The sequence below is a fragment of the Vipera ursinii genome (assembly GCF_947247035.1).
Source record: "Vipera ursinii genome assembly, chromosome: 1".
In the NCBI taxonomy this organism is placed as follows: domain Eukaryota; kingdom Metazoa; phylum Chordata; class Lepidosauria; order Squamata; family Viperidae; genus Vipera; species Vipera ursinii.
The window spans coordinates 332,802,165-332,816,239 of NC_139512.1; the positions used below are offsets into that span (position 1 = coordinate 332,802,165).

Sequence of the window (14,075 nt, forward strand, 5' to 3'; positions counted from 1 at the left end):
CGGTGCACATTTTTAATCTAGCCCAAATAATTTGCTGCAGTAGCTGAGTAATTGTCAGGACTGCCATCCAGCTACAGCCATGCTTTGCCAGATGCCAGTCTGCCATAGGCAATGGGGGGAGGAATCTGCGAGGAGGTAGAAGGGAGGCTGGGATAAGGAAGAATCAAAACTACTCTTTGGGCCATCCTGTGAGAGCCGCTGGCAGTTCCAAGGTCATGAAATGGAATGTGATGCCATCCAGCTTGCCAAGCCAGGGATTGTTACAACAATTTGCTTGAATGTAATTGAACCGTTAAAGATAAGTTGGAAGAAGGGAAACATTTATCAGATGCTTTGGGTGTGAAACTTCAGATCCAGCTTTGCCTTACTGTAATCATTTGGCATTTAGCATATTTTCCTTTTGGTTCAGTTTTCGTTTTTACTGATGCTTTTCTATGTGAATCTTTTGTCAATTGGTTAATCTCCATGAATGCTAAATTGGTTTTAATAAATATATTTATTTAATATCATGGACACAATTGAAGACCAAGCTTCACATTTAGCTACCAAAGAACTAAATTGCTTTATTTTTATCCCACCATCATCCCATTCTCCCACCATAATAAATCCTTACTTGTTCAACTCTGTGTCTGGTCTGGAGATAAGGATCATATCTGGCACGTATGGCTCTCATAGATGTTGGCTACAAGAAATCAAAACAATATTCCTTAGGAAACCACTAGCAAGTTTGTTTTAAAGCGTCTATACTTCAAACTCCTTTCACTTCAGGTACAAATGATCAAGATCAAATTACCTTATAGTACTTCAGACCAATTATATAAGGATTTAGCTGTATGTAGAACAGGGGTGTCAAGCTGCCGGCCTGCAAGCCAGGTGCGTCATGGTGAAACCGTGCCCATCCCATTGCCGGCAATGGGAAAAAAGTCGTGACACGTCACGTTGCGAGTTTGACACCCCTGATGTAGAAGATTCTAATGCTGACCCATTAGAAGGAAAAAGAAGAGAACCAACCATTAGCAAGTTGGATGGACTCACTCACAGTGGCAAATGGTACTCTGTGAAGACTTGGAACTCTTGGGTTATGGACAGATTGAGAAAATCTATGCGTTTGTTAAGAGTCGATATTGACTTGATGGCAAATAATACATCAAATCCAAAGTCTGAATTGTACTGTATTATTAAATTTTATTTTTGTTAGATCAGGAGTGTTGAGCTTTTGGTGTACTGAGGATCATACAATCTTGCTCAAAAATAGTGCTCAGCATATTAAAAAAAAGTTAACAGATTCAGTACATAAACTAAAATTTATGTAATATAAATTACATGTTGCAAAGATGACCATTCTTCTATTTAATAATTAATTCTATCACATTAAATTTGACACTTAAGTAGCAATGTCCAGAAGAGTTCTAGAAACCTAACCAAATGGGATTTTATAAATAACTCTCCATCTAATAGAGTAATTATTTATTTTTATTTATTTATTTATCATATTTTTATACCGCCCTTCTCCCGAAGGACTCAGGGCGGTGTACAGGGCAATAATATAAAAACAAAATACAAAAGTTAAAAACGATTAAATATAATGCCCAAATTTAAAATTTAAAACAATACTTAAAAACATATTAAAACCCCAACCCTAACCCATCAGACCAGGTCAGATTGCTCAAATATAATTATAGAATAATTATATAATTATATAATAATTATATAAAATCTCCATTTTCAAAGCAATCCAAAGTATGTGGTGTGGATAGATTAAGGAGTTAAGGGAACAGGGATCTGATTCAATGTAATTTCTTAAACAGTTGCTTCTAGTTCATATATCAGACTTCAGCAAATCGTCAGACTGAGTCAGCTATCAATAAAAAACTAAGTGTCTTTTTAAAAACAGACACCACTCTTAGTGGCTATATTACTTGAAGATAAGGGGAGGTGTAATGGCACACTTTTGGAGCCACAATTTGAAAAAGTCTTAATATATTAATATACTACTTCACAAACGTAGTTCTTTAACTATTTTCTTGAACTTAAGTCCTCCACATGCATTGTCTATTCTGGATGAGAATTAGGGGAGATGAAATCCAACATACTCCAGAAGACCAGTAGGTTGGGGAAACTGTTGTAACAATCTAACAGTGTTACTACAACAATGTAGAAAGCATACTTATCTGTACCCACAACCATCTCTTCAATTCTAACTGTGTTTTGGATACTTCATATATTATACCAAGAATGACCATCTCACACTTCTTGCACTTGAGACTAATAATTACCAGAAAAGAACTCCAGTTGTGAAATATTGAAAGAAAGGGGGAAAAATCCAAAGCCACCACTATTCTATGAATGTAAAATAAACTGGTCCTCTCCTAATATTTCTGATATTCTGGTTTATAGTAAATGTATTGGTTTTTCCCCTGAAATAGGAGCAACAGGTCCATGATAGCAGTACCTCATATCCAGTGTAAGATTGTGTTGAATATTCAAAGTCAGAATCTGGCCCTCCAGGACAGTATCTACATTTTCAAGAAAAAAAAATGAAATCATAGCTGGAGGTTGAGTATATATATATTATTAAAAGCAAGGGTTGGCAACCTATAGACTGTGTACATTTAAATTAATAGCAGATGTTTGAAGGCAAAAGAACTGTTTCAATGAACGTTCAAAGTGACCCCTGTAGGAAGCAGGCTACTGACCTAAATACATCCAACCCCTAGGAAGCAGGAGGAGGAAAGGAATTCGATTTAGGCTCCTGATCTACTTCAAGACAGTAGAAAGAACTGAACCAGAAACATTCCAATTTAAAGAGTGGTTTAGATGTACTAGAAAAACCAACCCTAGCCTTGTTTCATGAAAGGCTAAGTTGATAATGAGGATTACTAGAAAAATCCATGGCTGTATAATGCTAAAGCATAATGCAGCTTCTTTGGCACTGGCTCAGAGTGTTATGTGCAATAACCATTGTAGTTATAAACCATAGTTAACTGTTTATTAGGAAAACCATTGTTTAATATGATATGCAAAGCAAATCTATATGTAAATTGTTCCCAACTCCACAAAGCAAGGTTGAAGTCCCAGGCCCATATTACTATTAAAAAAAACACATCCTGGAAAAATCCATCACTTACAAAAAAAACAACAACACTGAATTGCAGTTACTCAGTACTTTTGTTTCCTAAAAGATGGCTGGAGTCGCTTCAGGTTTGAAAATTGACATGAAAATAAGGATATATTTAGGCTATATCTTCTTTTTAGAATACTATTGTTACAACTATCAAATGCCAAGTTTAGCCATTCGCCTGAAAAAAGTTGTGCATCTATATCTTAAAGCAGGGGTCCCCAACCCCTGGTCCATGGACCGTCACTAGGAAGCAGCATGCCAGGAAGTGGTCTGCGCAAACAAGCGAAGGCCCATCCGTGGGATGCAGGCAGCATGTGAAACCATACCCCCTCCGTTCCATGGGAAAACCTCTCCCCATGGAACCGGTCCCTGATGCCCAAAAGGTTGTCTTAAAGAACAGGCACCATAGTTATAGAAAAATAATAACATATGCATGCAAGCTTCATTTCAGATGAATCTAAAAAGATGTTTACAATTATTAGGAATTTATTTTTAAATGAAGCTGAATGCATTCCTTCAGATTTATTTTTTACTCCAGTACAAAAGATTCTAAACAAGAAAAAGTAAAAAAAACACAAGCCAACAAGAAAATCTATGTTTTGGCTAGGTATTTAAGATATTCTGACATGTTATTAGGCATACTCACACGCATATGTTTCCTGTGAAATTAATATGTGGACATCTATGTGGTTTGCACATTACTGCTACAACAGCAATCTGAAAGAAAGGAATATTGCAGAGAAGTTATTAAATGTGGTCTTTTTGTATACAGCAAATACATCAATCCTCAACAGCTGTAGGAATGGTTAAAACAACTGTTCTGTTTAGAACATCCTGAAGCTATTCCCTAATCACTTTAACTTTTCCTGAAAATCACTAAAGGAAGCTGTAACCATTTAAGTTTACAACTTCACAAGCATTGTTTTTCAAAGTACATTACCTTATTTTATTTATTTATTTATTTTAATTCCATTTATATCCCGCCCTTCTCCTAAGACTCAGGGCGGCTTACAAGCTTAGCAGTAGCCTTCATTCTATGTATATGCCTGCTTATTAGGGCTTTCACACACCCCCAAGCGGCATTATTACAAAGTCAGCTTAATTGCCCCCAACAATCTGGGTCCTCATTTTACCTACCTCGGAAGGATGGAAGGCTGAGTCAACCTTGAGCCTGGTGGGATGCGAACCTGCACTAATTGCAGGCAGCTGGTGTTACTTAAGGAGGCATTAGCCCACTGCTCCACCAAGGCTCTTAGACTCAATAGAACTAATTTTTGAAAAGATATGTACAGTATAGAATAGCACTGTGCCTACTCTCTATCTCTCTATTATTTATTGCCTTACCATTGGATGACAAATTACAGCTTTTAGCAAGCCTTGACTGATCTCATAAAGCTAACAAGGATTGGTTAGTATATGAATGAGATACCAGTTCCAGGGCAGTAACAATCAGAAATCCTTTGCATATGTTCTCAAGAACATTATATAGAGCTGGAGCAAAGTTCAGTTTGAGGAGGTTTCTCATTTATCCTTTATAGGCAGATACCCTTCTGAAATCAAATCCCTTCATAGATGGGCAGCAAATTAAATTAACTGCTGCAACAAAACCTTAATCTCAAATAGTAATTAATTAAAATAGACAAACTCTGCCATTCTCTCAATCTTTTAAGCAACATCCAAGCTAAGACGTGCATTCAGCAAGATAGTGAGGGGGGTTGGAAAGCAGGTGAGGATTTTTTTAAAACATATATAAAATATTTAGCTAATATTCCTCAGATGATAGTTTTTATACATTGAAAACAAACTTCACTGAGGGTATTTATCAGTTGAATTTATTCAGCTGATAAAACAAGAGCAAGTGGAAATTCTTTCCTGCACTTCCAAAATCTACTCCCAAACTTCTCTGAAGTTACTACACAAATAAATATTGGGGATACAAAATGGCCAAGGAAGAAAATCAATGTGTGACTATAACTGCTTGAACAAACACTACTTTCACCTAAAGAGAAAATTCTTTTCTTTCCCTGTAAGTGTGGCAGGCAAAGCTGTGGTCTGTCAATAATGATTTTGCAAAATCTAATAATTTTAGATTGAGAAGTTCAATCTATTTGAGTTTCTCCATGCAATATTGCTGCAAGTACTAAAAAGGCTGCAATGATAACTTTTTGACTGTAAATAAGTGCAAATAGGAACAAAAACTTGCAAATAATTTTGCACTTAAAGAGGGGCATTTTGTGATAGGTGTTTTAAATTTAAAAGGATTTGAATTCAAAAAATATGTACATATCTGTGATGATTTGACAATTACATCTATTGGTCAAGCCAGAACAGTAACTGCAAAAGATTAACTAGTTTACCTAGGAAAAATATAAAAGTAAGGAAACGTAATATTCCTAGAGCAGAAAGTTGAAGTTGCCTCAATACAGGCCAGAGTCAGACCACTAGCCCATCTATTTTCATACTTTAGGAATGGCAAATTCAGAATATTCTAGTAGATTTTTTGTCACACGTCAACAAATGTTCATTGCAACAACAAAATTACTTCTTCTTTACACATTTAAAGTTGTTTAAGGCCACACAAAATGAATTAACTTTTCATTCTTAGCAATTTCATGTGCTCAGCAGCTGTTCAAAGTCATTGCATTCTTTAATTCTAAGTATATAGTTTATTTTTATGTTTATGCATATCTTGCAAACAGTTCCAAGTGGGGAATATCAGATTTTAAGAAAAAACAAATGAATTCTGCAATGTTCAGATCTCCCAAAATCTCAGATATAGTACTGATTTTTTTCAAGTGGAAATTCTTATCACAAACTCTGGGACCTTATGCATGAAAAAGACTCTAAGACTTACCCCACTAGCAGTTCGGATGGGTTTTGCTTTCAACTTAGGAACCAGCACTTTGCGGTACTGAGGGGGGACAGCAGCAATGATGTCAACCAGGCGTGGCTGTGCTGAAAGGCCATATTTGGCAGCCGTCCTTGTTTTAATCCTGAAATTGAAAGCTGTGCAATTTAGAGGCTATATAACAGGGAGAGGCAACCTGGTGCTTTCCAGATTATTTGGATTTCAACTCAAGTCAGTTCATATCAATATTTGAACTTGCCTTGATAAGAGATTGTTAATGCTATGGTCAATAATAACTAAAAAGATTCAGGTTGCTTCTATTATATATATTTTTCTTCAATACAATTACATTGGAGTATGCTATAACAAATACAAAAAAAGTTGGTACTAAAAGGAGGGAAGAGCTCCAGCCCTATATTCTTGTCTTTGGATGGAGTCTTATGATTTAATTTATTCTCTCTCTGATCCTATTCAATATCTACATGAAGCCATTGAGTGAGGCTGTCTATTAGCAAGGGGTTAGATATCAGTTATTGCACTTATTTAATCTTTGGCCTGGCCAAATGATGCTCTTAAGCTTCTATCTCAGCATCTTAGGTTCTGGATAGAGAGGAACAAACTTAAGCTCAAACTAGCAAGACTGAGTGGCTAAGGATTTAGGGACTGCCTAGATCTGAAAATCTATTTTTGGTTCTGGATCGGATGGCATTGCTCCATATATGGGGCTGTCTGTGAGATTAACTCAGAAGCTATAGTTGGTCTAGAATTCAGTATCACAAGTAATGATGTGATACTAAATGCATAAACAACCGGTATTCCACGAGCTGCTTTGGTTGTCAGTGGGTTTTTGAAGGTGTTGGTGATCAACTAAAGAGCTGCTCAAGGCATAGAGACCTATCTCCAATTACCTTTTGCTATTCACTAAAATCTGATACACCAACATTCTATCCAACCTAGGTTTGCTATAATAAGCTCTCTAGAACTTCAGATACAAACCTTTTACAGGGCACAGCCTTTCCCATTAAAGTGGGGAAGACAGAAACAGTAAAATGATGAAGAGCAAAGAAGAAATAGAAGGCAACTCACTTGTTTAAGTTCACATCTTTGCCCTCGTTGTGGGCATCAATGAGTTGTTTGATGACATCAGCTATAGTCATCATCATAAGCTCTGCTCGGCTGAGATCTCCTAAAACAGAAGTAAAGGGTTATGAAAGAATCTGTGCAAGTATACAAATGTAAACTTACTTGTGCTCTCAGACATCATCATCAGGTTGGAAGGGACCTTGGAGGTCATCTAGTCCAACCCCCTGCTCAGGCAGGAAACCCTATACCATTTCAGACAAATGGCTGTCCAGTCTCTTCTTAAAAACTTCCAGTGTTGGAGCATTCACAACCTCTGGAGGCAGGTTGTTCCACTGGTTAATTGTTCTAACTGCCAGGAAGTTTCTCCTTAGTTCTAGGCTGCTTCTCTCCTTGATTAGTTTCCATCCGTTGCTTCTTGTCCTGCCTTCTTTGTGGCAACCCCTGAGATATTGGAATACTGCTATCATGTCACCCCAGTCCATCTTTTCCTTAAACTAGACATACTCAATTCCAGCAACAGTTCCTGATATGTTTTAGCTTCCAGTCCCCTAATCATCTTTGTTGCTCTTATCTGCACTCTTTCTAGAGTCTCAACAACGTTTTTACATCGTGGTGACCAAAACTGGATGCAGTATTTCAAGTGTGGCCTTACCAACGCATTGTAAAGTGGTATTAATACTTCATGTGATCTTGATTCTATCCCTCTGTTAATGCAGCCTAGCACTGTGTTGGATTTGGCAGCTGCAGCACACTGCTGGCTCATATTTAAGTCACTGTCCACTAGGACTCCAAGATCCCTCTCAGTTACTATTATTGAGCAAGGTACCACCTATACTATACCTGTACATTTGGTTTTTCTTGCCTAAATGTAGAACCTTACTTTTTTCACCACTGAATTTCATTTTGTTAGATAGTGCCCAGTGTTCAAGTCTGTCCGGATCCTCCTGTATCTTAAGCCTATCTTCTGGAGTATTGGCTATTCCTGCCAGCTTGGTGTCGTCTGCAAATTTGATGAGTTCCCCATCCCCTCGTCCAAATCGTTGATAAAGATGTTGAAGAACACTGGGCCTAGAACAGAGCCCTGGGGCACCCCACTACACACTTCCCTCCATGTAGATGCAGTTCCATTGAGGACCACACACTGAGTGTGGCCGGTCAGCCAGCTACGAATCCATCTGGTGGTGATGCTGTCTAACCCACATTTTTCTATATTATCAAGTAGTAGGTTGTGATCTACTTTATCAAATGCCTTACTGAAGTCCAAGTAAATTATATCCACAGCATTTCTCTGATCCACTAATTTTGCCACTTGGTCAAAGAATGCAATAAGATTTGCCTGGCATGATTTGTTTTTGACAAACCCATGTTGGCTTTTAGTAATGACTTTGTTTGCCTCTAGGTGTTTGCTGATTCGTTGTTTGATTATATTTTCCAGAATCTTCCCAGGTATTGAGGTCAGGCTGATAGTTTCCTGGATCTATTTTTTTCCTTTTTTTGAAGATGGGAACTACATCAGCTGGTTTCTTTTGAGAGCGGTTATTTTTCTTCTTTGTTGGTATTGTGCTAGACTGGGCTTTTATTATCTCACTTTTCAAAATTTCCCAAGTTTCTTGAGTTGTTTTCCCCTTGAAGATTCTCATCCATGGAATCCATCCTAAGCTCTAAGTGTATTGAAATTAGCTCTCTTAAAAATCCAGGACTCTAGTCTGACTGTGTTCTATTGCTTGTGCTTCCCTAATGTTAAATTCCAATACTGCATGGTCACTTCCCCCCAAGGTTCCTGTGGCTTCAACACCTTCTATCATTTCATCTCTGTTAGTGAGGATTAGATCCAATATGTCTAATCCCCTAGTTGCCTTCTCTACTTTTTGGGAGACAAAGTTGTCTGCTAGGTTTGTCAGGAATTAGTTTGATCTTCCACTTGGTGCAGTTTGTCTCCCAGTTGATATCAGGGTAATTAAAGTCCCCCATTACTATTGTGATGTGCTTCCTACAATACCTTAGTTAGCTGACTAGCAAAAAAGATCATCTATTTCCTGTTTGGTTGGGTGGCCTATAGCAATGTCATTCCCCCCCCCCTTTTATATTGACCCAAATGCATTCAAGACAGTTTTCATCGTTGTTGTGCTCTATTTCTGTAGAGATAAAGTTATTTCTTATATAGAGAGCAACTCCTCCTCCTCTTTTGTTTGGTCTGTTTCTTTTAAATAATTTAAATCCCTCTAGCTGTGTGTTCCATTTGTGAGTTTCATCCCACCATAGTCTTTCTCTTCTGTCAAAGCCCAAAGTCTATTCACCTGAATCACAGAACACAAGTGCCTTTAGTACTAATCAATGTGGCCTCTACACTGCTCTGTGGTAGATGATGAGAGTTGACGAAATGCTGCCTTCAGATAATAGGCAAGATAACTGTAGTACATACTGTAGTGGACAAAGTGAAAATGATTAGGTCACCCCTAGTTAACTTTCCTCAAGGATGTTTGAAGACTCAAAAAGGAATTTAATTTAATTTAATTTATTAATATTTCTATACCGCCCTTCTCCCGGAGGACTCAGGGCGGTGTACAGGGCAAGAATAAAACACAGAAATTTACAAAAACTAAAAGATAATTAAATGCATGCCCGGAAGGTAATAGTGAAAGAGTTCTTGGAGGAATTATATTTTTTCCTAAAGCAACAATTTGTTCTTTTCTAAGGAACAGTTATTCACACAGAATAATCATGGACCGGAGGATATGATAATTACTGTAAGTAGACACCTAGCTTATTTGAAAATCATACTCAAAAAGCATTTATTAATATTTTATCAAACTAAACGGACATTTAGTTGAGTACCAAGGAGTTCAATCTTTTCAATACTTTCAGTAATGCCATGGAGAAGATGCAAGAAATGCATATCAAATTTGAAATGGGATAATACCTAGAAGACTAAAAGGAAATTTAAAATAGCCTTGTATTTTACAGAAATGGACCAAAAGTTACAGAATTAAATTTAATAGAGGCAAGTTCTTCTCTTAAAGGAAAAAAAAATCAAATGCACAGACAGCAACGGTGATATTTGTCCTACTAATAATGTTTGTGAAAAAGGCCAAGGAATAGATTACAAACTAAACCAGCAATGTAACTGGTCGGAAAAATAATATAAATGCAATTTTAGGCTGCATCAGCATAAGTATAATTTCCAAATGACAGAAAGTAGCCATTCCATTTTGCTTTGGTCAGATCCTACCATCATTACTATGTTTGGGACACCACATAGTATGGATTAAGACAAAGAGGAACAGGTTAGAGAAAAGCAGCAAGAATGATTAGAAGATTAGTAAGAAGAGAGTTTAGTGTAGTGATTAAGGCAGTAGGCAAAAACCGGGAGACCATGAGTTCTAATACTACCTTAGGCACAAAGTCAGCTGAGTGACCTTGAGCCAATTACTCTCAGCCCTAAGAAACAAGGAATGGAAAGCCACTTTTGAAATTCTTAGCCCAGAAAACTGCAGGGACTTGTCCAGGCAGTCATCAGGAGTCAGTGCTGACTTGAAAGAGGCACATGCACACACACATTATGAAGAGAGACGGAAGGAACTGGGAATAAGTTTTGAGTAAGGAAACCTTTCGAGTTTAGCAGAGCAAAACAGGATATACTAGCATTGTTAAACACCTGAAAGAGGTCCAGCAGATTCTCTATTGCCCCGGGCAGCAGGTTACGGGGAAAATCGATTTAAATTACGGAAGGGCAGATTGTGATGTGGTGGTTTCCCCTTCAATGGATGTGTTCAGGTGGAAGACAAAGTCAGTTCTCTCCTTGGGATACTTTAATCTGGATTCCTACGCTGAACAGAGGGAAACCGTTCAAGTCTCTGAACACTCAACCAGCATTTCCAGACACGTTTTTCATGATGAAATTACTCCTTTTTGTACTAATGATGCCGATCATATTTAAAAGCCATCTCAGTCGCAACTTCCTATCGGTGAACTGTCCTATCTTGAAGCGTTCGAGCTGTAGTGGGACTACATTTCCCAGAATACCCAAATAGCGAGGTCCCACACCCAGTCCAATGCATCTGGAGGGCGTCTTTTTTAGAAGGCTTCATACCAATATCCCTTCTGTCCCGTCTCCCCCCCGACCGCCCCTTCTACCTTTCTTTTTGTGCCTCATGGCGAAGGTCTCCCTGGCGACAGCGAAACGATTTCACAAGTCCTCCCCTCCCCGTTTTTTCTTTCCGGCCGTCAAGCAGGACCTTCTGTTGTGCCGCTCTAGGCTAATCTCTTTTATTTTCCTTCACGACAGTGCCGCAAAACAAAAATACGGGGAACCGAGTAGGAACAGAAGGCAGGTTTTTTTTTTCCTGAGCGAGATTGACAGAGTCGAGCGCGCCCACGAGGAGAAGGGATTGGTAAAGCGCGAGGCGTCCCCCCCCCCTCTTCGAACTGACCATATTCCGCTGCAACCGGAGCTAGGGCGCGTATTGATGCTTAATGGCAGGGTGGAGAACGGTTGCCGTTTATGACTTTTGGACTTCAACTCCCAGAATTCTTGAGCAAAGTATGCTGGCTCAGGAATTCTGGGAGTTGAAGTCTACAAGTCATAAAGGAGCCATCGTTCTCTAACTCTGCCTTGTGGAGTTTACGCGCGGCCACAACTGCAAAATCCGGAGGCCGAATAGAGGAGGAAGCAGAAAGTTGTAATTTTGTTGTCATCTAGGCAACATTAAGGGGGTTTTGCAGCTCGGATTTGGTAGGTTTTCAGATTGCGTAAGCATGTAGAGAACCGCCGTTTTACGTTAACATAAATCAGCCCTATTGCCTTCAAAGAGATTAATTTCTACGATCACAGGCGGTTGCTTTCTTTCCAGCAAGGCTATTGGTTCGCTACTTTTAGTAGACACGGTTTGCTATCACAATAAGTTTTCATGTTTTATTTAACCATTACTAAAAACCGACAATGTTTGGAATTCTCGTCATAACAACGTATGACTAATAAACATTTAATAAATTGTGCTTACGTTGCCTCGTGGTGGTGTCCCAAAGATGCTTTTCAAGAGGCAGCTGGACTTTCTTTGTTTTTCCTTGACCTTTTGCTTCTCATCCAAGAAGCTGCTTGGATGAGAAGCGAAACATTTTGAAGGAAAAACAAAGAAAGTCCAGTTGCCTCTTGAAAAAGCACCTTTGGGACAACCATGACTTGGATGACTGAAAATCGTGGTGGTGGTGATGGTGGTCCTGGCAGGACTGAGCAAAGAATGCTGGGAATGTATGCCAATAGTACATATAATCCCAGAAGGGTCACTTGAGTCATGAAGGTCATCCCAGCTGCCCACCTAAAACGAGGCACCTATATTGGACAGCAATGATATTGGAAAACGTTGAAGGCAGATGATCGTTTTACTGATAGTGACAAAGTTCATTTCATACTTCACAGGAGAAGGCAATTGTGAGCCACTCATATTTTATCAAAAAACAAAAACATGGATAAAAATATGACGTGATTGATGACAGGGCTGGATGATGGGCCCTCAGATACATTCATGCTACTCAGGAAGATTAAGTATCTTTTTGGAGTACTAATGGTATTTATGACATGGTTAGATTAAAAAGGCCTGGTTCTCTAGTTGCTGATGTGGCCATGTAGGAAAAAAACCAATCCAAACCTCTACAAAGACTGAATTACAGTGGGAACATGGAACAGGAAGCATGAACAAAGGAAAGCTCAACATGGTGAGACATGAAATGCATCAACTATAACCTGAAGTGCGGGCTTTCTCGCCATCTCTTCTGCCCGCCAAATTTCTATCAACTCTGGACCTAATAACCTTGTCTTCCCACGGCTAAGTTATTATTGTTATGACTAGCTGGACTCTCATCCACATTCCCCCTCCCAGCATGAATGAACTCTAAAAGCGATAGAGAAAAGATGGCTACATTTCCATCTGTTGTCAAAGCAAGAAGATCAGATGTTAGCAGTGTTGACACTAGGTTTATGCTTCAACCACTGATGCATAAGATAAGATTGATAGGTTTTGTGGCGAAGTTCAATCTGAAATTAAATGTAGAGCATGCAAGCAAGATGTTCTACTTATGGTTGGAGATTAATGCCAAAGCCAGAGCTAGACTGAATGGCCTATGAAACAGAAATGAAATAAAAAAGGATATCCTGTCAGTTTCTGCCAATCTGTTGATTTCTTCATTGCTAACAGTGTTCCAGCAATCAAAGCAACACCTATATACATGCACATAATTTATATACATAGATGTCACAGACAAATCAACTATATTATTGATACATAGAGGTGGAATATCAAGGATGTGGCTAACTGCTGATTGTGGAATAGATCATAAACTGTTTATGTGCAAGCTCCAAGTCCATCTAATGCAGAACCAATGTCTTTTGATACAATTTTGAGCATATAATCTTAATTTTCAGAAATTGCTGTGAAATCAAAAGATGCAAAAAATCAGTATTTTTTGTGTTTTTAACTGTTAATTGTATATTTCAATATTATGAGTCACCTAGGGCCTTCTGCAATGAGCAGGTATAATACCCGTGTTTCCCCAAAAATAAGACCAGGTCTTTTTTTTTCCCCCTCAAAAAGAGGCAGTAGGTCTTATTTTCAGGGGGTGCCTTTTATACTCAACTATGGCACTGACAGCCCTGCCCAGCCAGCCCACTTCTAACTGAAGGAGCAGCTTCATTCTGCAGCTGCATTCCAGCCTGCATTTTGCAGTTAGGCCTTTCTGGAAGGCCTATGCAGACGAGTACCAAGTTATGGATTCAATCCACAGCTTAGTTCTCGGCTGCAATGGCCTTCTAGAAAGGCCTGTTACTGAGATGCAGGCCTGGCTGCAGAAGATGCCACAGAAGAAGTGGGCTAGCAAGGAGAGGCCTGGCTGTAAGGTGAGTGGGTGTGGGGTGCGTGGGGCAGCTCCACACTCCCACCCCTGCCCTAGCTTGATTTTTAGATATGTGCCTCACCCCCAAACTAGGACTTATTTGGGGAGTATGGCTTATATTAGGCCCACCCCAAAAAA

At 38.8% G+C, this 14,075-nt stretch overlaps 1 protein-coding gene across 3 annotated transcripts in view; it reads right to left on the reverse strand.

The window, feature by feature from the left end:
• Positions 1 to 11,272, reverse strand: part of ELP3 (elongator acetyltransferase complex subunit 3) — a 198,205-nt gene extending 186,933 nt beyond the window's left edge. For all 3 annotated transcript variants that reach the window (XM_083348432.1, XM_083348433.1, XM_083348434.1), the window contains exons 1-6: positions 11,187 to 11,272; positions 7,056 to 7,155; positions 5,976 to 6,114; positions 3,768 to 3,838; positions 2,453 to 2,516; positions 614 to 682 (exon numbers count right to left, since the gene is read on the reverse strand). In XM_083348432.1, coding sequence (XP_083204558.1) covers positions 614 to 682; positions 2,453 to 2,516; positions 3,768 to 3,838; positions 5,976 to 6,114; positions 7,056 to 7,155; positions 11,187 to 11,205 — 462 coding nt within the window. In that variant the 5' untranslated portion in view covers positions 11,206 to 11,272. The remainder of the gene's footprint in view (positions 1 to 613; positions 683 to 2,452; positions 2,517 to 3,767; positions 3,839 to 5,975; positions 6,115 to 7,055; positions 7,156 to 11,186) is intronic.
• Between the last annotated feature and the right edge of the window lie 2,803 nt (positions 11,273 to 14,075).